The sequence below is a fragment of the Drosophila obscura genome, unplaced genomic scaffold (assembly GCF_018151105.1).
Source record: "Drosophila obscura isolate BZ-5 IFL unplaced genomic scaffold, ASM1815110v1 contig_187, whole genome shotgun sequence".
Taxonomy (NCBI): Eukaryota; Metazoa; Arthropoda; class Insecta; order Diptera; family Drosophilidae; genus Drosophila; species Drosophila obscura.
In genome coordinates, this window is record NW_024542775.1 from 47912 (window position 1) to 71600 (window position 23689).

Here is a 23689-nt window from a genome sequence, read left to right on the forward strand (position 1 = left end):
GGGAAATTCAAAAGGTCTCGGACTTGTTAATCCACCCTAGTAACATTGCGAGCTCATGGATATTCGCGTGAATGCATGTGTATTTAATATCCTTATATGCATAATATCAAGTTGATTTAATCTCTATCCTTAAAACTTATTTTTTGCTGGTTTTTTATACCCGTACTCAAAAAAGAGTTAAGGGGTATATTAGACTTGTGGTAAAAGTGGATGTGTGTAACGCAGAGAAGGAAACGTTTCCGACCCCATAAAGTACATATATTCTTGATCAGCATCAATAGCCGAGTCGATATAGCCATATCTGTCTGTCCGTCCGTCTGTCCGTCCGTCCGTCTTGATGATCGCCTGGATCTCAGAGACTACAAGAGCTAGAGACACCAAATTTGAGTTTCCAGACTCATGTGATATCACACTGCTCCAAGTGTATTTCAAAATTTCGCCCCGCCCCCTTCCGCCCACACAAAGGACGAAAATCTGTGGCAGGCACAGTTTTAAAGATACGATAAAACAAAAAACGCAGTATCGTAGAGAATGCCCATATCTACCAGATTGCCGAATCTGAATCAGATCGGATCATAATTATACCCAGAATGAAGAAATTAATTTTCAGTTGCATCCCCTGCCCCCTCTTTCCAACGACAACGCAACTCATTTTCCTTCTCGCTCGCACACTCTGCCGCGTTCAGTGCGCGAGCAACCCCTAGCGGAGGAGATGTAGAATCTAAATGGTACTTGTACAATCTACATGTTAGATGTAGAATAGACATTGTAGATGAGATGTAGATAACAAATGTAGCAAAAAAATGTAAAATGTAAAATTTTTTTTTTAATTCTAAAATTCTAAAAAATCATGCTCAAAAATGTATATACTGACTGAGTACGGGTATAAGTAGAGTCGTGTCCCCAGAAGCGACTCACACGTTCCTTCTCGTTTTTTTTTCGTTCGTTCTCTTTCGTAGTGACCAGACGTGTTTTTGTTTTGCGCTCCGCATTTTCCTTTTGTTTAACTTAAACAGCCGGTGTTTTTTTTTTTTTTTTTTTTTTTTGTCTGGACGTTGATATGCAATGACTGCACCATCAAGTGGCCCATGCGACACCAAGCCGAAGCCTGTTACGCGCGGAACCCAGGCAGAAACGCAGCCCTCCTCCCGCCCAACCGACCGAGGGGCGCTGCCGCATGACGCGCGACGCGTGTTACCGAACCGATCGCGAGCATGCAGGAAAGATAGGTGTTAGACTAAAATTCGAGGAAAATTAGAGCTAAACACAACTCAAAGAGCTAAGCATGCAAAGATAGCTAAAAAATATAACTAATTACGGGAAAGGTATGTTAGTATTAGTGATTTAAGAAGAGGAAGGGAATTAGTAGTTGATATTATGTGGTAAAGGGAATTGAAGTCCGAGCAAAGTACCCTAAATGGTTCGTGCAAGGAATAATTCGATCTACAAAGCGGAAGGAAAAGAGGAATGAAGTTTCTAGTAGATCTAATAGGAATCGTAAAGTTTATGCGGCTCAACAAGTCAGGGCTATCTACATCACCCTTGATCAGGTTGTGCATAAAAATCACACCAAGCATTTTTCTACGACTAACTAAGGTTGGAAGGTTTATTAAAAGCAATCTACGAGGATAAGATGGCAGTCTCACACCTGCATCCCAGTTAAGGCCACGCAGAGCAAAAAGTAAAAAGTTTTTCTGGACTGATTCTATACGGTCCTGGTGTACTTTGTACTGGGGGCACCATACACAAGAGCCGTATTCTAAAATCGGACGAACAAGCGAGATATAGAGAGTCTTTGTTATATAGGGGTCGTCAAATTCCTTTGACCACCTCTTTATAAACCCAAGCACACCCATGGCCTTATTTACCATGGTAGAAATGTGTTCAGAAAACTTCAACTTTGGGTCTAATTTAACACCAAGATCATCAACCAAGGTAATTCTCTCAAGAGAACCACCGCAGAGGCTATAAGGAGCCAATAGGGGGCTGGAGCGATGAAATGTCATTACTTTGCATTTCGAGGCATTTAGGTGTAACATATTTGCACAACACCATGACTGAAAGTTATTGAGATCGGATTGCAAGCGAGAGTGAAATGAAATGTCCTTATACTGGACACAAAGTTTAACATCATCCGCATACATGAGTACTCGAGAGTTTGTTAATACTGAAGGCAGATCATTAATAAAGAGTGTGAATAGTAGGGGGCCTAGATGGCTGCCCTGTGGTACTCCAGAAGTAACCTTAACAGGTGAAGAGAAGGAGTTTTTGAAGAGGACTCTTTGAGACCTAGAACAAAGGTAGCTAGAAATCCATCTCAAGAGATTAGGCGGAAACCCTAAAAGGTCAAGTTTTTGTGCTAAAAGGGAATGGTTTACAGAATCAAATGCTTTACTAAAATCAGTGTAAATGACATCCGTCTGCAAGTTACCTTGAAAGCCTTTAATGATAAAAGAGGTAAACTCTAATAAATTTGTGGTTGTTGATCGTCGCCTTATAAATCCGTGCTGGGACGGAGATATAAGTGATTTGCAGAGATGTTGCAAGTGCGGAGTTAAAATTTTTTCAAACATTTTAGGAATAGCGGATAACTTAGATATACCCCTATAATTATTTGCATCAGACTTGCTACCTTTCTTATGGAGCGGAATAATAAAAGATTCCTTCCAGATGGGGGGGAAGCATGAAGAGTTAATAGATAGGGTGAATAGTTTAAGCAAGGGTCCACACAGAGCGTCGGAACAGTACCTGAGTACACAGCCGGGAACTCCGTCGGGACCTGGTGAAAACACCGGCTTAACTAGTCGAAGATCATGAAGCAGTGAGCTTTCATTTAACAAGGGGCTGAAGATGCCATTCGACCTTGGTAAACTGTATGGATACGGCTGACCAGAGTAGCTTTCATGAGAATAGGTTGTTTGGAAAAATTTGGCAAAAAGATCGGCAATTGCCTGATCATTGTTTGCTGACATATTGAGAAAAGATAACGAGGATGGATGTACGGACGTTCTACGCTTACTATTTACGAAGCTGTAAAACTGTTTAGGGTCCTGTGAAAATCGTATCCTGCATCGAGATAGGTAGTTCTTATAGCATTGAGCGTTAAGAACGGAGAAATTTGACCGAGCTATTACATAGTGAGAAAGAGAAGAGGGAGAACCAACTTCTCGAAATTTTTTATAAAGTCTTGATTTTAAATTTTTTAGACTGGATAACTCCTTGGTAAACCAAGGAGGTTTTCCAGATCTAACCGGACAAGAAAGTGGGACACAAGAATCAAAAAATGTGTCAAGTACATTGTAAAAAATGTGTGTGCCTTTCATAACGTCAGTGCACAAGTACAGAGCGGACCAATCAAAATCCCTAATAAGGTTATTAAGCTTCGTAAACTCGGCTTTACGAAAGCAGCGGACACGTTCGGATAGCCTACTCATTCGATCCAATACAGTAGGGCCAATATCGACTGACACTTCGAATGTAGGATGGTAGGAGTCTTCAGGTATACTGAGCGGAAGGGCTCGGGTTAACAACGCTATGGTCGGATCCGAGACAAAGCACAGATCAAGCAATCGACCCAAGGAATTTTTCACATGGTTGACTTGAGACAGGGATAGGTCTAGCAAGCCGTCGATAAAGTCATGTCGTGACATGGGCACAAGGTTATTAGACTCGTTTACCGAAGACCAAACAGCACCTGGCAAATTAAAATCACCAAGAACTATCATATGGTCTTTATCTGATAGCGAGGAAGAAACAGTTTTTAAAGCGGTCAGGTGATGCTCGTATATTAAGATATCCGAGGAAGGTGGAATATACGAGCAAGTAATGAAAATGGAAAAGCCTGGGAGAATCAGTTTTACGCACAGGAATTTATCTATAATTTAACTCTCTAACTAACTTACATTAAATTCATACTTTTACCGCGGGTGCATGCCTGATAATTGTGTAAAAACACAACTTATTTAATAAATTTTGCGTCGGTTAGTCGTGTGTTTGTGTTGTTGCTTTTCGTAAGTACGCCCTCTCATTACATTTAGCCGCTCTTTGTCGAAGTTATTGCCATCTATCACTCTCTCTATCACCTAACTCTCAATAACTGTTCTTTCGCTCTCGCTCTTGTAACTTTTTGTGCAGTAACGCTCTCACTTATAAGCTGTTGCTGCAACCACTCTCCTCTCTCATCTTTTACCGATTTCGCTTTAAGCATTGCCTAAGCATTTGCTCTGCACAGTGGTCTGATTGCTATTTGTTTTGAACTTTTTTTTCCCAAAGTAAAAAAAAATAAAAGACATAAATATGGAATTTTCTGTCGTCTGTGCCAAAAAAACCTGCAAGAAGCAGATCACCCATGACCAGCCCAATATCCCCTGCTGGCTTTGCGAAAGCGTAGTGCACGCAAAATGTGTAGGGATCTCGGGCCGTGTAGGAGACGCCATTTCCCAAAACAACGGCCTACATTATAGTTGTGAGGAATGCCGTGCTGTGGAAAACGACATGCGTTCGTTCATGAGGCAGACGCGGAGTGGCTTCAAAGAGCTGATCGTAGGCTTTAAACAGCAATATGATCGGCTCTTGGCCATGAACACTCAATTCAGCAGTTTACAGCTGCTGGCTGAGTCTCCGAGGCGCAAGAAGTCTACTCCGCGGGACTTGCAAGTGCCGACTGCCTCATGTCCGCCGGCATCTGAAAAACTTACTCCTACCACTCCCTTAGTGCAGCAGTTGATTACGTTTGCTACTCCAAGGGCAACGATCGCTGCTGGTGATGCAGATTCGCGAGCGTCACTTCGGAGAGTATGCAGTTAGAAATGTCTGTAGAGTCCGTGTCCATCGAGTCCGCACCCAACCCCTTAACTATCCCCTCAGTTTTGCTCCCACCAGCTAATAGATGTCCAGGACCACCGGATACTGCCATCACAGGTACTAGGCCTGTGGTGCTAAGACCACTGGAGGAGTCCCACCAAAGCGACAAGTTTTTGTCTCGCGGCTAGCCCCTGACCTCACATCCAATGATGTGACCGCTTTTATACAAAGCAAAATAAAAGCCGTCGGCTTAAAGGTGGAAAAATTTAACTTTTCTTACGCCAGGGAGATATCTTCCTTCAAGATAAGCGTCTCCCCAACTTAATTTGAAACCATTTGTTCCGCCAAGTTTTGGCCAGAGCATTTGGTGGTTAAAGAGTTTAAGGCTATCCCATATCCCAGGCTTTCCCATTTTCATTACTTGCTCGTATATTCCACCTTCCTCGGATATCTTAATATACGAGCATCACCTGTCCGCTTTAAAAACTGTTTCTTCCTCGCTATCAGATAAAGACCATATGATAGTTCTTGGTGATTTTAATTTGCCAGGTACTGTTTGGTCTTCGGTAAACGAGTCTAATAACCTTGTGCCCATGTCACGACATGACTTTATCGACGACTTGCTAGACCTATCCCTGTCTCAAGTCAACCATGTGAAAAATTCCTTGTGTCGAGCCCTTCCGCTCAGTATACCTGAAGACTCCTACCATCCTACATTCGAAGTGTCAGTCGATATTGGCCCTACTGTATTGGATCGAATGGGTAGGCTATCTGAACGTGTCCGCTGCTTTCGTAAAGCCGAGTTTACGAAGCTTAATAACCATATTAGGGATTTTGATTGGTCCGCTCTGTACTTGTGCACAGACGTTATGAAAGGCACAAAAATTTTTTACAATGTACTTGACACATTTTTTGATTCTTGTGTCCCACTTTCTTGTCCGGTTAGATCTGGAAAGCCTCCTTGGTTTACCAAAGAGTTATCCAGTCGAAAAAATTTAAAATCAAGACTTTATAAAAAATTTCGAGAAGTTGGTTCTCCCTCTTCTCTTTCTCACTATGTAATAGCTCGGTCAAATTTCTCTGTTCTTAACGCTCAATGCTATAAAAACTACATATCTCGATGCAGGATACGATTTTCACAGGACCCTAAACAGTTTTACAGCTTCGTAAATAGTAAGCGTAGAACGTCCGCACATCCATCCTCGTTATCTTTTCTCAATATGTCAGCAAACAATGTCAGGCAATTGCCGATCTTTTTGCCAAATTTTTCCAAACAACCTATTCTCATGAAAGCTACTCTGGTCAGCCGTATCCATACAGTTTACCAAGGTCGAATGGCATCTTCAGCCCCTTGTTAAATGAAAGCTCACTGCTTCATGATCTTCGACTAGTTAAGCCGGTGTTTTCACCAGGTCCCGACGGAGTTCCCGGCTGTGTACTTAGGTACTGTGCCGACGCTCTGTGTGGAAACTAAACTTAAACTATTCACCCTATCCATTAACTCTTCATGCCAAGACATCTGGAAGGAATCTTTTATTATTCCGCTCCATAAGAAAGGTAGCAAGTCTGATGCAAATAATTATAGAGGTATATCTAAGTTATCCGCTATTCCTAAAATGTTTGAAAAATTTTAACTCCGCACTTGCAGCATCTCTGCAAATCACTTATATCTCCGTCCCAGCACGGATTTATAAGGCGACGATCAACAACCACAAATTTATTATCGTTTACCTCTTTTATCATTAAAGGCTTTCAAGGTAACTTGCAGACGGATGTCATTTACACTGATATTAGTAAAGCATTCGATTCTGTAAACCATTCCCTTTTAGCACAAAAACTTGATCTTTTAGGGTTTCCGCCTAATCTTTTGAGATGGATTTCGAGCTAGGTCTCTAGGTCTCAAAGAGTCCTTCAAAAACTCCTTCTCTTCACCTGTTAAGGTTACTTCTGGAGTACCACAGGGCAGCCATCTAGGCCCATTACTATTCACACTCTTTATTAATGATCTGCCTTCAGTATTAACAAACTCTCGAGTACTCATGTATGCGGATGATGTTAAACTTTGTGTCCAGTATAAGACCATTTCATTTCACTCTCGCTTGCAATCCAATCTCAATAACTTTCAATCATGGTGTTGTGCAAATATGTTACACCTAAATGCCTCGAAATGCAAAGTAATGATATTTCATCGCTCCAGCCCCCTTTTGGCTCCTTATAGCCTCTGCGGTGGTTCTCTTGAGAGAATTACCTTGGTTGATGATCTTGGTGTTAAATTAGACCCAAAGTTGAAGTTTTCTGAACACAATTCTACCATGGTAAATAAGGCCATGGGTGTGCTTGGATTTATAAAGAGGTGGTCAAAGGAATTTGACGACCCCTATATAACGAAGACTCTCTACATCTCGCTTGTTCGTCCGATTTTAGAGTACGGCTCTTGTGTATGGTGCCCCCAGTACAAAGTACACCAGGACCGTATAGAATCAGTCCAGAAAAACTTTTTACTTTTTGCTCTGCGTGGTCTTAACTGGGCTGCAGGTGTGAGGCTGTCATCTTATCCTCGTAGATTGCTTTTAATAAACCTTCCTTAGTTAGTCGTAGAAAAAGGCTTGGTGTGATTTTTATGCACAACCTGATCAAGGGTGACGTAGATAGCCCTGACTTGTTGAGCCGCATAAACTTTACGATTCCTATTAGATCTACTAGAAACTTCATTCCTTTGTTCCTTCCGCTTTGTAGATCGAATTATTCCTTGCACGAACCATTTAGGGTACTTTGCTCGGACTTCAATTCCCTCTACCACATAATATCAACTACTAATTCCGTTCCTCTTCTTAAATCACTAATACTAACATACCTTTCCCGTAATTAGTTATATTTTTTAGCTATCTTTGCATGTTTAGCTCTTTGAGTTGTGTTTAGCTGTAATTTTCCTCGAATTTTAGTCTAACACCTATCTTTCCTGCATGCTCGCGATCGGTTCGGTAACACGCGTCATGCGGCAGCGCCCCTCGGTCGGTTGGGCGGGAGGAGGGCTGCGTTTCTGCCAGGGTTCCGTGCGTAACAGGCTTCGGCTTGGTGTCGCATGGGCCACTTGATGGTGCAGTCATTGCATATCAACGTCCAGACAATATGAAAAAAAAACTTCATCTCGTTATTCCCTAAATGTCGTTTTAATGGCCGGTCCTGTAACCCAACCGAAGCTTTTCCATATTCTTACTCGATTTCGGTCACATGCAGTTGCGATTACGGGAGATATTTGCAAGATGTACCGATGTGTAAGGGTCTCACCTGAGGACAGTAACTTGCAGTGTATTCTATGGAGGAATTCCATACAAGAGGAGTTGCGTGTGTTCAAGCTGGACACCGTTACTTATGGGACGAAGCCTGCCTCGTATTTATCTGTGCGTGCGATGCATCAGCTGGCAATGGAGGAACAGACAGCGTTTCCTATTGGGGCTGAGATTCTTCGCCGTGACTTCTACGTTGATGACCTGATATCTGGAGCCAGCTCTCAGGAGGAGGCTATCCGCATTCGTGAGCAAACTGCAGGAATTTTGACTATAGGCAAATTCCGGCTGAGGAAATGGTGTTCTAACGTCCCTGCTGTCCTCGATGGGGTTCCTGAGGAGGACAGGGAAACTTATTTGAAGTTCGTGGTTCGTGCTTATTCCGAATTTTGAGCTAGAAATTCACGGATTTTGCGACGCCAGCATTGAGGCTTATGGTGCCTGCATTTATGTTGTGTCTAAGGGTCAGCGGTTCAGCAGCCACTTACTCTGTGCAAAATCTCGTGTGGCTCGATTGAAAACACTTACTGTACCAAAGGTGGAGCTTTGTGGAGCGGAGTTGCTAGCTAGACTCATATCTGAATGAAGGAATGAAGGTATTCAAAGGGAAGTGTTACTGTTGGTGTGATTCGTCTGTTGCGCTCTCTTGGATTCGGGACGAACCGTCCAGATTCAACGTATTTGTCGCAAATAGAGTGGCAACGATACAGGAACTTACTGCTCAAATGGAATGGCACAGCATTTCCCACAGCATTGAACCCGGCCGACATTCTCTCTTCCAGTACAGTTGAGCGAGTCACCTCTTTGGGCTCATGGACCTTCCTTTCTTTGCGGATCCTGATGACTGGCCACCCACTGTACTACCTGTTAAGCCAACCCTGGAGCTTCGTCGGAAGGTTCTCCTGGTAAAATCGCCCTACGTAGAAATCGTATCTGAGTTCAAGTATGCGAACATGAAGATACTGTGTGCTAAGGGGGGATCTTCTAGTTCCCTCGTATCGTTGAATCCTTTCATTGATCATTTCGAACTTCTAAGAGTTGATGGCCGGCTGAAGAACTCGTCGTTGGATTTTGATGGCCGTCATCGCATCATCCTGCCCAGCAGTCATAGGCCAATATTGGCCTATTGGGGGGAGGAAACGGTAACCAAGGCAGTAAACAAGTGCGTAAGATGCTTTCGAACGAAGCCTAGAGTATTGGAGCACATCATGGCGGATCTTCCGAAGGAGCGGCTAGACGGTTCTCATGCCTTTGAGATCACAGGCGTCGACTTTTGTGGCCCTTTTTTCTACAAGCCAGAGGCACGCAACAAGGCTCCAATCAAATGCTACGTCTGCGTCTTCATTTGCTTTGCGACTAAGGCTGTTCATTTGGAGCTGATCAAGGATTCGTCTACAGTCTCCTTTCTGCACGGCCTAAAGCGGTTCATATGCACAAGACGAAGGCCGCGACAAATTTGGGCAGATAACGCAACCAATTTTGTCGGCGCCAGGAATGAGCTTTTGGATCTAAAGCGCCTATTTCTCAGCGACGACCATCAGAAGGCGGTCCTGGAATTTTGTTTGGTTGAGGCACTTCATACCGCCACGCTCCCCGCACTTTGGAGGCCTGTGGGAAGCTGCAGTGAAGACGGCCAAGTATCACTTCTATCGTGCTATAGGCACCTCGGTGCTTGGATTTGAGGAACTGCCTACGCTGTTATGCCACATCACGGCAGTTATTAATTCAAGACTCTTAGTATCCATTTCAGAGAATCCTGCCGATCTGGACGTTTTAACTCCAGCTCATTTCTTGAATTCGATCGCCTGAACGAATGGCAGTGCGTTTCATATTTGCAGCAGATCTTCTGGTCCCGATGGAAGGAAGAATACATCACATCACTGCAACAGCGCTCAAAGTGGCGCACGCCGAAGCCTAGTTTGGCAGTCGCAGATGTGCTCCTTGTTAAGGATGAGAATCTGCCTCCCATGAAGTGGCCACTAGCTAGGGTGGTCGAACTATTACCCGGAAGAGATGGCGTCGCCCGAGTCGCTGCTCTGAAGACTGCATCTGGAATCCCCAAGCGAGCCGTTAACAAGCTTTCCCTTAAAGATGCTGTTGAAAGTCAAGCTTTCAACGGGGGGAGTATGTCGGGTCATGCATCATAACGCATATGCCTACGCCCGGCAGCGGCTGTTCTGGCAGCTGTCTCCCGCTGCCTTCGTGTTGCTGCTGCACCTGCTGCGTTTAAGCAGCTCTATTGCTCTACTCGGCTCAGAAGTCGATTCGAACTATGCCATAATGCTCTCACGCTCTCGTTATGCATAGGGCACGGGCAGTCGGCCCATTTTGCCCTGCGAGTCAATTATTGATCTTCAGAACCGTCGGTCTATATACCTTTAGCAACCATATTAAATACGCGTACTGCCGCTACTAAATACTAATAAATTGATATGATAAATTTCTCGGCTCTGTTCTTAAAGTTAATTAAAATAGCTATTAAAAACGCTTAATAGCTCAAACACTAGGACTCTTTTATTTCTATATGCTTTTTCCAGAATTGTTCCCATTTTTGTATCCTTTTTCAAAACTATTACTTTTGTGATCCCCAATAGGCCAAATGGTCAGTTAATAGGGACTAAATCCATACAACAAGGTAGGTGATGGAGCAATTCGTAGCCTTATTCATAGATTTTTTTAATGGAAGCTGCACCCTTTTGGTGGAAAACATTTTTTTTCTTGGCCAAATGCTGTCGTTTCTTTTTTTAAATATTCGCCATTGCATGTTTTACCCTTTCTGAAGTCAATGTCAAGTCAATGCGAGCATTCCAAATAAACGTTCACCATGACTTTATGGTCTGAAAAACCCACCTCGGCCTTCGTTTGCCTATAATCACCCTGAGAAACTAACTATTTGACTGCTTTTTTTTCATAACTTTTTCATTACAAATTTTCCGGTCAATATGCGATGTACAGCGCTTTATGAAATACCTACACATTCAGCTGCGAAAATGTAAGCAATGACTAACAGGCTTCCACACGCTGTTGGCTGACAGTCTTCCGACTGTTCTGTACTCAGAAAAAGGCCACAAAGTATACAATGCTATGGGATCATACAAAACGTTTAAAAACGTCTAGTTTTTTTCAAGTACAACTTTCTCCCCAAAATTTCCATAACAGCTTCTATGAAAAACATAGCCAATATATTTGTATTTTAAGCATTCATTGGATTTAGTAGAAGCAGTCACAAATGACCACGCTTCATTGTTTTTAAAACAGATATCCATTCTAATATTTCATCCATGTACATGATTATGAATATGTACAATATTTTGATGCTGAATCACATTCACAACCATTGCAAGAAAAGTAAACAAGTTTTCCGCTTTACCAAATTCTGTGCATCAGCTGTTTTTCATAGATGGTGCCAGTGGGAATCGGAGTTTCACATTTGTCAAAAATTCACAACGTTTCCCCCCATAGATGTGCTATGCGGGAAAAGGCAATAAGGTAGAATCCAGCTCAGCTTTAATTTTGGATGGACTAAGACCTTTCAAATGAAAGTATTGAATCACATAACGATGAACAATTGTGTCCAAGTTTGCAAATCAATTTAGAGCTTTTTTTTATCAAATCGACCCAAAAACAACTGCGCAAGGTAAAAGCACCAAACTTTAAACTGAAGCTTTTAATAGTCGGTACGGTACTTCCCCTTTTTAATATTTTTTGTGAAAATTTTCCAAAAATACTATGTTGTCCCTCGTATCAGGCTTTTGAAAAAAATTATTTTCTTTCATTTTCCGCTCGTTTTAATATTTCTGCATAGCCACTATGACCCCTCCCTCTGAAGTAGAAATCCCCAGCGGCAAAAAACGACTAAAAATAAGTATATACATTTTTAACTTATTAATATAAACTTACTATCCAAATATAATAATCGAATGATTTTGGTGTAGTGTTGAGATTTAAAAAAAACCTGGTCGTTATTTCGATTTTCCTACTAATCCAGAAACTATAAATCCCTTCATTTGTAGCGTTGCACCAAAATACCGCCTAGAGTATTTGTACTCTAACCCCCTACTGCAGAACCACTATATCATCGTAGTATTTAATTATATTAATTAAATTTTTGTATAACTTAGCTGTACGTTTTCTGTACAGTTCTGGTTGGTTTGGTTTTTTACCATTTATATAACTTTTGTCATTGTGCGTCCTAACATACAAAAACTTATTCGAATCGACATACGTGAAACCGGAAACAGGCATGAAACATACATATACAGGCAGGCTCCGGCTTTCACTTACTTCTGCGTTTTTAGCCAAAAGTCATACTTTTCATTGCAAGGCGCTCTGATATTCGCAAAAGTAAGGTTTATTTCCTACTGTACTGTTAAGCGAAAAATTGTCTGCTGTTATACCCACGTGTTAGTGCCAGCTCATACAAAAAGTCCTCTGTTATGTTTAACAGAGATTAATTGATAACCAAATCGGGCTGCCACAGCTATTTGGATGAATACACTATTTGTTGTTGCAATGCCCAATTTTTTCAGATCCTGTTTTGAGTTTGGTTTAAATAATAATTTTTCATAATAAAGGCACAGGCTCAATCGCCCTGGTAATGGTGTCAAATTCATATCAATGCTTTTTTAAATATGACTCGTTTTCTTGTATTAAAAGCCGTTTACTTTTCAGTTCGGCGAGGAATTTGTAGCCGTTTTGAAAATGGAAAAAATTTGCGTTTTACGATTGCCGGAGCGACTAACTTTCCGTTTTGAAAAGTAAATCGGAATTTTTTGCGGAAGTGAAAACCGGAGCCTGTCTGATAATTGTTTACCATTTTTTTTCATATTTATTAAGAAAATTCGAACCAGTTTTTAAAATTCAGCAACTTTTAGACTGAAACAGGCGTTAAACAAAAAAATTCAATGAATCTCTCGCTAGTGATTCATCAAGTATAAATTTTACACTTAAAAGTATTTATGTATGCGTGTATTTATCTAAACATATAGATGTGGATGCATTTTTATACTTATCATTGGATAATAAACTGAAGACAGTAGTGAAACAAAGTCAAGCGATATATTTGACTTGACAAAAAAGACAACTTACTTCTCCATAGTGTTCTTCGTTTTGTTGTAGCAAATCAACGCAAAGTTCGGCTAGGTGTATTAAGTCCTCTAGTTTTTTTGGTGGCGGTACAATAATTTCTCCTCGCAAGTCATCTAAAGGCGGAATATTTTATATAAAATTTCATGCATACATTCATTTATATGCATATAAACACCTTCAATTTTTGCTTTATTGGAGAGTCGTGTGTAATTAACAAGGGCAGCTGTTTCTAAGCTTTTTTTAATCATATGTCGAACTTCTTCAGGTGGAACAGGAGTGACTATATCTTTCATCAGTACTCTCTCTAACAAAGATAAGGTAGCTTTTAATGCACCTTCGGGACGACCAAAAGGAAAGCAATATCTAAAATTGGTTATTTGAAATTCGAGTAACTGACGCAGGCGTTCTTTGATCTCGGAAAACTTCTCTTTCTCTTCATGAGTAATGCTTCCCACTCCATCAGGTCTATAAAAATGTTTGAAATTGTATTAAATTACAACCAACAACGCAATCTTACCTATTGCCGTGGACATGACTAGCGCAGAATGCAAATGAATAATGAATTAGCGTCGGATCAATCATATGCTGTTTTTCAGCACGATCCAATAGGTCAGAAAGATAACATAAGTGTCTATAGCATCCCCTTACACCATAGCGAGCGCAATATTCATCTAAAACAAAAACTTGACCAGGACTAAACCATCCCTGCACAGATAATTGCATATTTTTATTAAAATATTTCATAAATAAAATAAATATATAGTTAATCTACTTACCAGAGATGCATACGGATCGTTAAGACGGTACTCAAGTGTTAAGTTTTGTAAAGTTTTAAAAAGCGTAGCATGGTCATAGGTACAAGGATCAGCACTTATATAATCCTCCATGCCATGTTTTCGTGCTTTATCTGCATCTAAATGTAAGAAGAAAAAAAAGGAATAAATTAAGATTTGACGTTATTTCTTTCTGTTTTTGTAGGTACTCGGCAACATGTAAGGAATGTGCCGAAAATAAACTGCACAATCGACAGCATCGCACTGCAAACTTTTGATTATACACCGTTAGAAAGCTTGTAAAATTCTGCGTTGCTTGCATGTTCTCTTTTTACTATTACTATTTACTAGCACTGTTTAGTTTCAATGTCTCGAATTGAAGAACAAGTTCCCAAAAAAGTACACAACTTCTGTACGGCAAAGAGAAAGGTGTGTCGTACAGACAATTAGCTAAACGCTAAAAAAATTAGTGTTAATAGTGCCCTAAATATTATATTTAATTTTGGAGACACATGTTCTTTAAATGATTTGCCAAAAACTGGAAGAAAAAAAGGTACAAGAGATCAAGGTATGTATTAAAAGGTGTTGGCCCTAATCCACATCCGATATTGATATCCGTTCAAAAATGGGCTGAAAAACCGAAACAAATATTTGAGTGGTTTCAGCAACAGTATAACATAAAGACATTCAAAAAACAAAAAGTAGAAGTTGGCAAAACGAACGATCAATGATCCAGCTGGATGCATTTCTATGAACGCCAGAGCTAATGTTAAATTGGACTTTACACGACCATCAGTTTTATACAAAAATATAAAGATGTTGGTGTTGGTGGAAAAAGAAGATAAATTTGGCGAGAAAGATCCGATACCTTTGCATCTCTAGTCGGTGGTTTTCTCAAATGTTATTTTTGTCGATTAATTTAAATTTTTGCTATCACTTAATCAATTAGAAACAAAATTCCATTCTAGTTTTTGCTATATCATTGCCATAGCCATATACATATATTTAGAAAACAATTATTTTTAAGGTCAAACTTTTGAAGCTCCTTTTCGGTAACTTTAAATTTTAGACTCGTTAAACTTATTTAAATAGACAAACGGCTTTTTACGACAAAGACAAAATTTTTTCCATAAGTGCAGGATAGCTTACAAAATGCAGGACGAAGAAAATTTTCTGTTGATGGTAATCAAAGCGAGAAGGAATTTTTAAGTCGCTTCTATGGACTCGAATCTACTTTTATACCCGTACTGAGTCAGAATCTATAAACGATTTGAACGTGCTTTAAATAGTTGTAATACATACCACCTTGTATTTTTGACATGGCTGAATTTTTATCCTGAGTAATGGGTGGCGTAGGTTTATGGGATTGCCCTGTGGCTCTGTACATTGCCATGACCCACAGGCTACACTCGTTCTCATCATCGCAGGCAAATGAGATACTATCACCCTCGCGAACAGCGTTAAAGAAATAACGACCACCATTTAAATCGATGCCGAACATAAGATTTGCTATATAAAAATAGGGGAAAGTTTTATTTTCTTGTACATTCTTGGATTTTAGTTTAAATATACCGCTAGCTGCCTCGATGTAATCTACCGTATATCCATCAAGCTGCATCATCTCAGACGGCTCCGATTTTTTTTCTTTGTAACTGCACATTGCAAATGTATACTGGGAAACTTGAACTAACACAAAATAGCGCCGCTTCCACTTTTTCCAAACAGATTTTCCAATTGCATAAAGATGCCTGAGTGTAAAAATGTATTTCAAATCGAAATATATGTCATTACAATAATATCTTACATACCCACAATGTTTCATATTTAATGGTTTATCGAGTCTGCATGCTATTTTAATACGTATATCTTGATCTGGCAAGTTCTTCGGTATAATCATACGGTGCCATTCTGGTGACTTGTACCAAACAAAAAAAAGTTTTATTTACGATAATTGTTTATGTTTATGCAATGCTTACTTTGGATGAAAGTGGTGTAGGTTTCAGGGTTACTTTTCCTAGTTCTTTATCCTCCAACGCCAGCATTCCAGGGTTTTCTGTATAAAGCTTCACCTTTACAACAGGTAATGGATGTGTAGTAGTAAAATCGCCTTGAGTGTCCCACCTATTTGCAAAAATGTATTAGATCAATTCACATCAGATCGCATAGTTGCCATTTTCTCACATTGGTTTTGATGCTTCTGCTTGATCCGTTTGAAGCTTTTCGCCATTTTCAACTTCCATCGTGCAATAAACAATACGATTGGGAGCTAGCGATTTAAGACCCTTAACTTCCATTACAATGACTTCTAGTTGAAATGTAAGTACAACGTCCAACTTTGTTAATTGAGTAGAACCATCCTCTGAGTCGCCCTCCAGTTTAGATAGGGAGCCATGGGAGCGCAATATAAGTTTCCTTTTTTTTTTTATAAATTATGGAAAAATACATATTTAAAACAAAAAAATTCTTTGCGAAATATCTAAGCATGACATTAAGAATTGGATTTTCTTTAAAGTAGTTGTTCACCTATTAAAAACTATTTTTTTGGTTTGATTTTATGTAAGGATTTTGAAGAGCTCGCAAAACTACTACAAGGTACACCAAGCCCTCGGTTAAAACGATTCCTTCCTATAATACGTCGTTTTAAGCGAACACGTTTTAAGCTGATATATGAATTCAGTACAAAATAAGGGGTTAAAAAGGGTGGCTGGTTTATCAATTAAATCAGTAATTTTAGACGGTTTATTGGTCGTACTCAAAAAGTGTTGTTGGTTATATTAGATTTGTGGTAAAGGTGGATGTGTGTAACGCAGAACGGAAACGTTTCCGACCCCATAAAGTATATATATTCTTGATCAGTATCAATAGTCGAGTAGACTTCTGTCCGTCTTGATGAGCGCCTAGATCTCAGAGATTATAAGAGCTAGAGCAACAAAATTTTGTTTCCAGATTCATGTGATAATACACTACTACAACAGTATTTCAAAATTTCCCCCGCCTCCTGCAGCAAGAGACCCGCTACTCATACTCATACTCATACATACTTTCTCGCTCGCACTCTCTGCTTCGTTATGTACACAAGTGCCTCTAGCGGAGGAGATGTAGAATCTAAATGGTACATGTATGATCTACATGTTAGATGTAGAATATACATAGTAGTAGAACATAAGCTCAAAAATGTATATACTGACTGAGTACTCACGTTCCTTCTCGTTTTCACATAAAATAAGTATCTGAAAAAAATTTTCGATTCTAAAAAGCTAGTGCAGCTAAAAATTAAACCCAAGCACTTTGCGGTTTTAGCTTACCGTCTGGGATATATGAAGCTTTCAAATGTAAAAATTATCATTTTTGTGCGGTATTTTTTACGAAATTTTGACTTTAAAAAGTCGAAAAATTAATTCGGCGTCGGCGGATCTAATATAGGTTGATCAACCCTCCGAATATTAAAAATACCGCACAAAAATCATTTTGCATTTGCATCTCCCAGACGGTAAGCTAAAATCACAAAGTGTTTGGGCTAAACTTCTAGCTGTTTTAATTATCTTTTCAAAATAGCAAAGTTCTTTACAATCAGACGTAAAATACTAGAGTTATTTGAAAATAGTAGCGCTACCTCTGAAAAAATCTTTAAAAAAATACCAGTTTTCAAAAATTCTTCAAAAAAAAGTTCTGCCATAGAAAAAACGAGAAGGAACGTGTGAGTCGCTTCTGAGGACGCGACTCTACTTATACCCGTACTCAGTCAGTATTTACATTTTTGATCAAATGATTTTTTAGAATTTTAAATTTAAAAAAAAACATTTTTTTTGCTACATATTTTATCTACATCTACTATGTATATTCTGCATCTAACATGTAGATTCTACATGTACCATTTCGTTTCTACATCTCCTCCGCTAGGGGTCGCTCGCGCACTGAACGCGGCAGAGTGTGCGAGCGAGAAAGAGAATGACCAGCGTGTCTCTGGCTGAAGTAGGCGGGGGAAACAACTGAAAATTGATTTCTTCATTCTGGCTATAATTATGATCCGATCTGATTCAGATTCGGCAGTCTGGTAGATATGGGCATTTTTTACGATAATGCCACAGATTTGCGTCCTTTGTGTGGGCGGAAGGGGGCGGGGCGAAATTTTGAAATACACTTGTAGCAGTGTGATATCACATGAGTCTGGAAACCAAATTTGGTTGGCCTAGCTCTTATGGTCTCTGAGATCTAGGCGCTCAACAAGACGGACAGACAGACAGACAGACGGACGGACAGACATACATGGCTATATCGACTCGGCTATTGATGCTGATCAAGAATATATATACTTTATGGGGTCGGAAACGTTTCGTTCTCTGCGTTACACACATCCACTTTTACCACAAATCTAATATACACCTTAACTCTTTTCTGAGTACGGGTATAAAAAAAAATATCATCAAACCAGCCCCAAATCTTTAAGAAAAAGTTGGTTTTGTTCCTTGAGGAAAACTCGTGTCGAGTAGTGTAATAGATAAATAAAATGAAGCATATGTTCAACTTTAAATATTATGTTAATTTATGTAAAATATGTAAACTTACAAAAATGAAGGTGTACTGTAACACAATAAGTGGAAGATCAAGAGACAGAGAAAAATTATTATAAAATCAATATGAGATTATAAAATTTGATATTAAATATATTCACCTATGGTTATAGCGTTTCAGCTTTTGTAGTCCATATTTACTGTCCATATTACCTTTCGATACCGGAAGTGACTCAAGATTTGCCATTAATAGATTTATAGATGACTTTAACTCCTCAATATAAAGAGACTCCATTTCTTTAAGAACAAATTTGGGCATAAGTTTACGGTTTTTTTCCATTTCTCCAACCCGTTGCATTCGTCCATCCAATTCCCGTCGTATTGCTGCTGCTTGTTCATCTGCCGAGTCCAACTAAATGTTTTGTAATATGCTATTAGTTGCGTTTTAAAATTGAATTAAAACATACCATTAAAGCGTTAAAAAGAATCTGATGCTCAAATTTTTTTACAGACAATATTTGTTGGAACATATCATACAACTGCTCCTTAGAAAGTATTAACTCGCTGTTTAGTGACTGCTGCATGCGTGTAGGTCTCTTCGAATCCTCTTCGCCACTTCCCTTTAATATAATGTCGAATTTTGCCATCCAAGAAGTTAAAACTGTTTCTTTACTAAGCCCATCTATCTCTGGTAAAGATCTTAAAACGGAAAAATTAATTTAATTTAATTGTAAACTTATCATTATCATTAAAATTTAAAACTTTAATTAAATACTGCTAAAGCAAATATTTTTTTATATATACCTCACACGTTTCTCAATATTATTGCGGAACACTTCTCGAAAATCGTGTTGCGAAGATGCTCCAGATTGAACCATTTTTAATACACGCTCCGATTTTAAAAATACATCATGATAACTCTGCACAGCATTTTGAAATGCCTCATCAGCCATTATTTGTGTTTCCCCCTTAAGAAATGCCTGGAAGTTTTAAGAAAAATATATATCTATACTATACATTTTTAGAAAAAAATGTGTGTGTTCTCCGTTCTCTGCAATGTGTGGACCAAATTGCATGCAAATTATATAATAGCCAGGGTATGTGGCATGGTTTTTATACAAAAATTTGTTATTTAATGTGTTTTTGAACGCCTCTTTCATTTTGTATCATTCTGTAGAACGCAACATTTTATGATAGATTTTGTTTGTATGTACCGACGGCAACAAAACAAAGAATATTGTTACTCACAAAGCATTGCAATAAATAAAATATGTCATTACATACAAATTATCATTGTTTAATTTCGATGAATTGCTTAACATTAAATTCATATATGATATTTTTTTTTGGGATACAAGACTCATACTATATTACACTACTCAACCAAATTGAACGAAATTGAAATTATTTACGCTTAGAATATATTATAAATAAATATAAATAAATAAAAATATAAATAAATATTATAAATAAGACCTTATCTTTTTGAAGTTTCAGCTTACCGTATGGAAAATATCAAGCTTTCAAATGCAAAATGTATAATTTTTAAGAGCTTTCTTTTACTTAAAAAAAAACTTTAAACTTTAAATAAAATTATATGGAGAACCGGCTGAACAAAAATTGTTTGAAAAACCCTCCAAAAACCACATTTTACCGTTTGGAATAGAGCTGGGAAAGTCTACTGACTTTCAGTCGAAGAACTGAGGCACTCCTTGAGAAAAAATTATCTTTTCCAGCACACAACAACCGAGCCAGCAAAATTATATCCTCAAAGTAAACCATTCGATACATTCTGCCGCAGCACTGCTCCTAGCTCAACTGTAAAGTCAGCTTGATGCATATATGTATCTCGCTTTGACTGCAAGCATTTCTCATAAGGCTATACCTTATTATAAGGTACAGATCCCATATAGTGTTGTGACATTACACTTGGCCAATTTTTCTGCGTAGAGACGTTAGCATCAAGCGCGTACAAATGAGTAGGCAGGAGGTCCAGCAAGTTTTAATACTTCAAAACAAAGACAACACTTAAATTTTATTTGTTTTTCCCTTTGGAAATTATTTTTTCATGAAGTTTAATAACTACTCGACAAAATCGAACTTTTTTCCCCCAGGAACTATACCTACCTTTTCTGATAGCTTTGGGGCTTTAGGTATTTTTAAAAAGAATTATGTTTTTTTTATAGCAGAACTTTTTGTTTTAAGAATTTTTGAAACCTGCTATTTTGTAAGCTTTTTCAAATTTAGCGCCTTTTTTCTTTACATAACTTAAGTATCTTACATTTGGTGGTAATAACCTATGCCATTCTAAAAAGTTAACAAATGCAGCTATAAATTAGACCCAAACACTTTGTGATTTCAGTCTAATGTGTGGGAAATATTCAGTTTTCAAATGAAAAATTATAATTTTTGTGTGGTATTTTTAAAGACATTTTTACCTTACAAACTGAGGAAAATTCGAAAAATATGTGATTTTTGGGTTGGTCAACCAATTTTAGATAAGCCGTCTCTCCATAGATTTTAATGAAAACGAGAAAGAACGTGCGAGTCGCTTCTGGGCACGCGGCTCTACTTATACGCGTACTCAGTCAGTATATACATTTTAGAGCATATGATTTTTTAGAATTTTAGAATTAAAAAAAAATTTTACATTTTTTTTCTACATCTGATATCTACATCTAAAATGTATATTCTACATCTGTTTCGCTAGAGGCTAGGGTCTCTTCCTGTAGGAGGCAGGGGAAACTGCTGAAAATGAATTTCTTCATTCTGGCTATAATTATGATCCGATCTGATTCAGATTCGGCAATCTGGTAGATATGGTCATTCTATACGATACTGCGTTTTATCGTATCTTTAAAATTGTGCCTGCCACAGACTTTCGTCCTTTATGGAGGCGGAAGGGGGCGGGCGAAATTTTGAAATACACTTGTAACAGTGTGATATCACATGAGTCTGGAAAGCAAATTTAGTTGTCAACAAGACGGACAGACAGACATGGCTATATCGACTCGGCTATTGATGCTGATCAAAAATATATGTATATACTTTATGGGGTCGGAAACGTTTCCTTCTCTGCGTTACACACATCCACTTTTAACACAAATCTAACTCTTAACTCTTAAGGAACAAAACCAACTTTTTCTTAAAGATTTAGGGCTCAGAAATGGTTTGATGATAATTTTTTTTTTCTATGGCAGAATTTTTTTTTAAGAATTTTTTAAATCTGGTTTTTTTTTTAAGCTTTTTTCAGAAGTAGCGCTTCTTTTTTCCACGTAACTCTAGTATCTTACGTCTGGTTGTAAAGAACTTTGCTATTTTGAAAAGATAATTAAAACAGCTAGAAGATATTCCCAAACACTTTGTGATTTCAGCTTACCGACTGGGAAATATAAAGCATTAAAATGCAAAAATTATGATTTTTTTGCGGTATTTTTAACGAAATTTTGACTTTAAGAACTCGGGAAAAGTCGAAAAAAAATATATCCTATGACCTCTATTTTTTTGTGTATAGGTGCATTTATTAGGCGTCGTTTAAGGTATTGTTCATTAAATTTATAAAGAAACTTTGGAGCTAAAATTCAAACCTAAAAAATGAACAAAAAATACCTTTTGGAAGGTTGCGGGACCAACTGCTAATTGGGATCGCGATCAGGTACCAAAAATGCAACCTCTTTTCGTTTGCTTTGTTTCTAATAAATTTCCTTACCTGGAATCGTTGGATAATTATCTCTAATTGTTGTTTCGTAATTTTTGCTTGCCGTTTTGTCATATCCGTGGGCTGTTTAGCATTAAACGGATATGAAATACATCGCGATATAAATACATATAGCTGAATTCGGCGTTTGCGTTCTTCCTCCTCGCGTTCATGTTTATCCTAATAAATATAAGTTGTTAATTTCATGGAATAAAATACTTGGGTCTTTTAGATGTATTTAGTAAGTAAGTAATTAGTATCTTTACTGAGTGTACCGAATGTATTTTTATATAGAACTAGCGGACCCAGCGAAAGTTGTCTCGTCCCTTTTTAATGATTTTCAGATAAACTCCAGATTGGTAATAACAAAAAATAGTTAAAATTTCCATATTCGAAATTTCATAGAGAAACGAATACTGGCTCCAGCGGATGAGTCAAAACGGGCAATTTTACCTTTCCACCAGCGCAGCATATGCCGGGGGTTTCCGATTGAAACTTCAATGCATTGCAATGCTGGCATACGACAGACAATGAACCGATATCAACGCAGCGAAGATAGGCTATTCGCAATCGTATTCGAAAACAGCGCGATTCAACAAGCAGACCCGGCGAACGTTGCCTCTCCCCTATTTAACGCCTTTAGATTGATAATAAAAAATAGTTCTGTCATTTAGAGTGGGCTGTTATGTTATAAAAGCAATTACTTTCGGTAATAGCTGCGCGGATTGCATCGCACACTATGTGTGCGTAGATCGCCAGAAGCACCCACGAGTATAACAAGGTATTCAAAAGGCACATTATGTTGATGATTATATCGACACCATAGACAACGAACGAGAGGCTCTAGAAGTATCAAATCTCGTTCGCGGAGTGCATCAGGCCGGCGGCATCGAAATTCGAAACTTGGCTTCAAACTCTGACAAGGTTCTTAACCAACTCATTAATGTTGTCTCTGCAGTGCATTTGAAAGTCCAATTCGGTGACACAGAGAAGATCCACGGTATGTAATGGAAACACCTTAAGCTCTGTACGACAGCTGGCGACAGTGGAAATGCCTTTAACCAAAAATCAAGTCCCTTGAAATACCCATACAAAATATATACAACGAGAGAGAACGTGCGAGTCGCTTCTGGGGACGCGACTCTACTTTTACCCGTACTCAGACAGTAAATACATTTTTGAGCATATGATTTTTTAGAATTTTAGAATAAAAAAAAAACATTTGACATTTTTTTGCTACATCTGCCATCTACATCTACAATATATATTCTACATCTCCTCCGCTAGGGGTTGCTTGCGCACTGAACGCGACAGAGTGTGCGAGCGAGAAAGAGATAGGTATAGCGGGTCTCTGGCAGGAGGGGGCGGAAGAACCAACAGAAAATTAATTTCTTCATTCTAGCTATAATTATGATCTGATCTGATTCAGATTCGGCAATCTGGTAGATATGGGCATTCTCTACGATACTGCGTTTTTAGTTTTATCGTATCTTTAAAATTGTGCCTACCACAGATTTTCGTCCTTTGTGG

The 23689-nt window shown here is 38.7% G+C and overlaps 1 protein-coding gene across 12 annotated transcripts in view; it reads right to left on the bottom strand.

The window, feature by feature from the left end:
• The window catches only part of LOC111070766 (calcium-dependent secretion activator), a 70055-nt gene that overhangs the window by 23113 nt on the left and 23253 nt on the right, over window positions 1-23689 (bottom strand). For 11 of the 12 annotated variants that reach the window (XM_041593367.1, XM_041593366.1, XM_041593369.1 and 8 more), the window contains exons 4-17: window positions 22172-22339; window positions 19267-19442; window positions 18930-19161; window positions 18624-18874; window positions 18518-18532; window positions 16133-16363; window positions 15928-16072; window positions 15760-15866; window positions 15524-15699; window positions 15254-15460; window positions 13955-14091; window positions 13696-13883; window positions 13354-13643; window positions 13179-13291 (exon numbers count right to left, since the gene is read on the bottom strand). In XM_041593367.1, the coding sequence (XP_041449301.1) occupies window positions 13179-13291; window positions 13354-13643; window positions 13696-13883; window positions 13955-14091; window positions 15254-15460; window positions 15524-15699; window positions 15760-15866; window positions 15928-16072; window positions 16133-16363; window positions 18518-18532; window positions 18624-18874; window positions 18930-19161; window positions 19267-19442; window positions 22172-22339 (2436 nt within the window). The remainder of the gene's footprint in view (window positions 1-13178; window positions 13292-13353; window positions 13644-13695; window positions 13884-13954; window positions 14092-15253; window positions 15461-15523; window positions 15700-15759; window positions 15867-15927; window positions 16073-16132; window positions 16364-18517; window positions 18533-18623; window positions 18875-18929; window positions 19162-19266; window positions 19443-22171; window positions 22340-23689) is intronic. The other variant, XM_041593371.1, reaches the window with a different exon arrangement.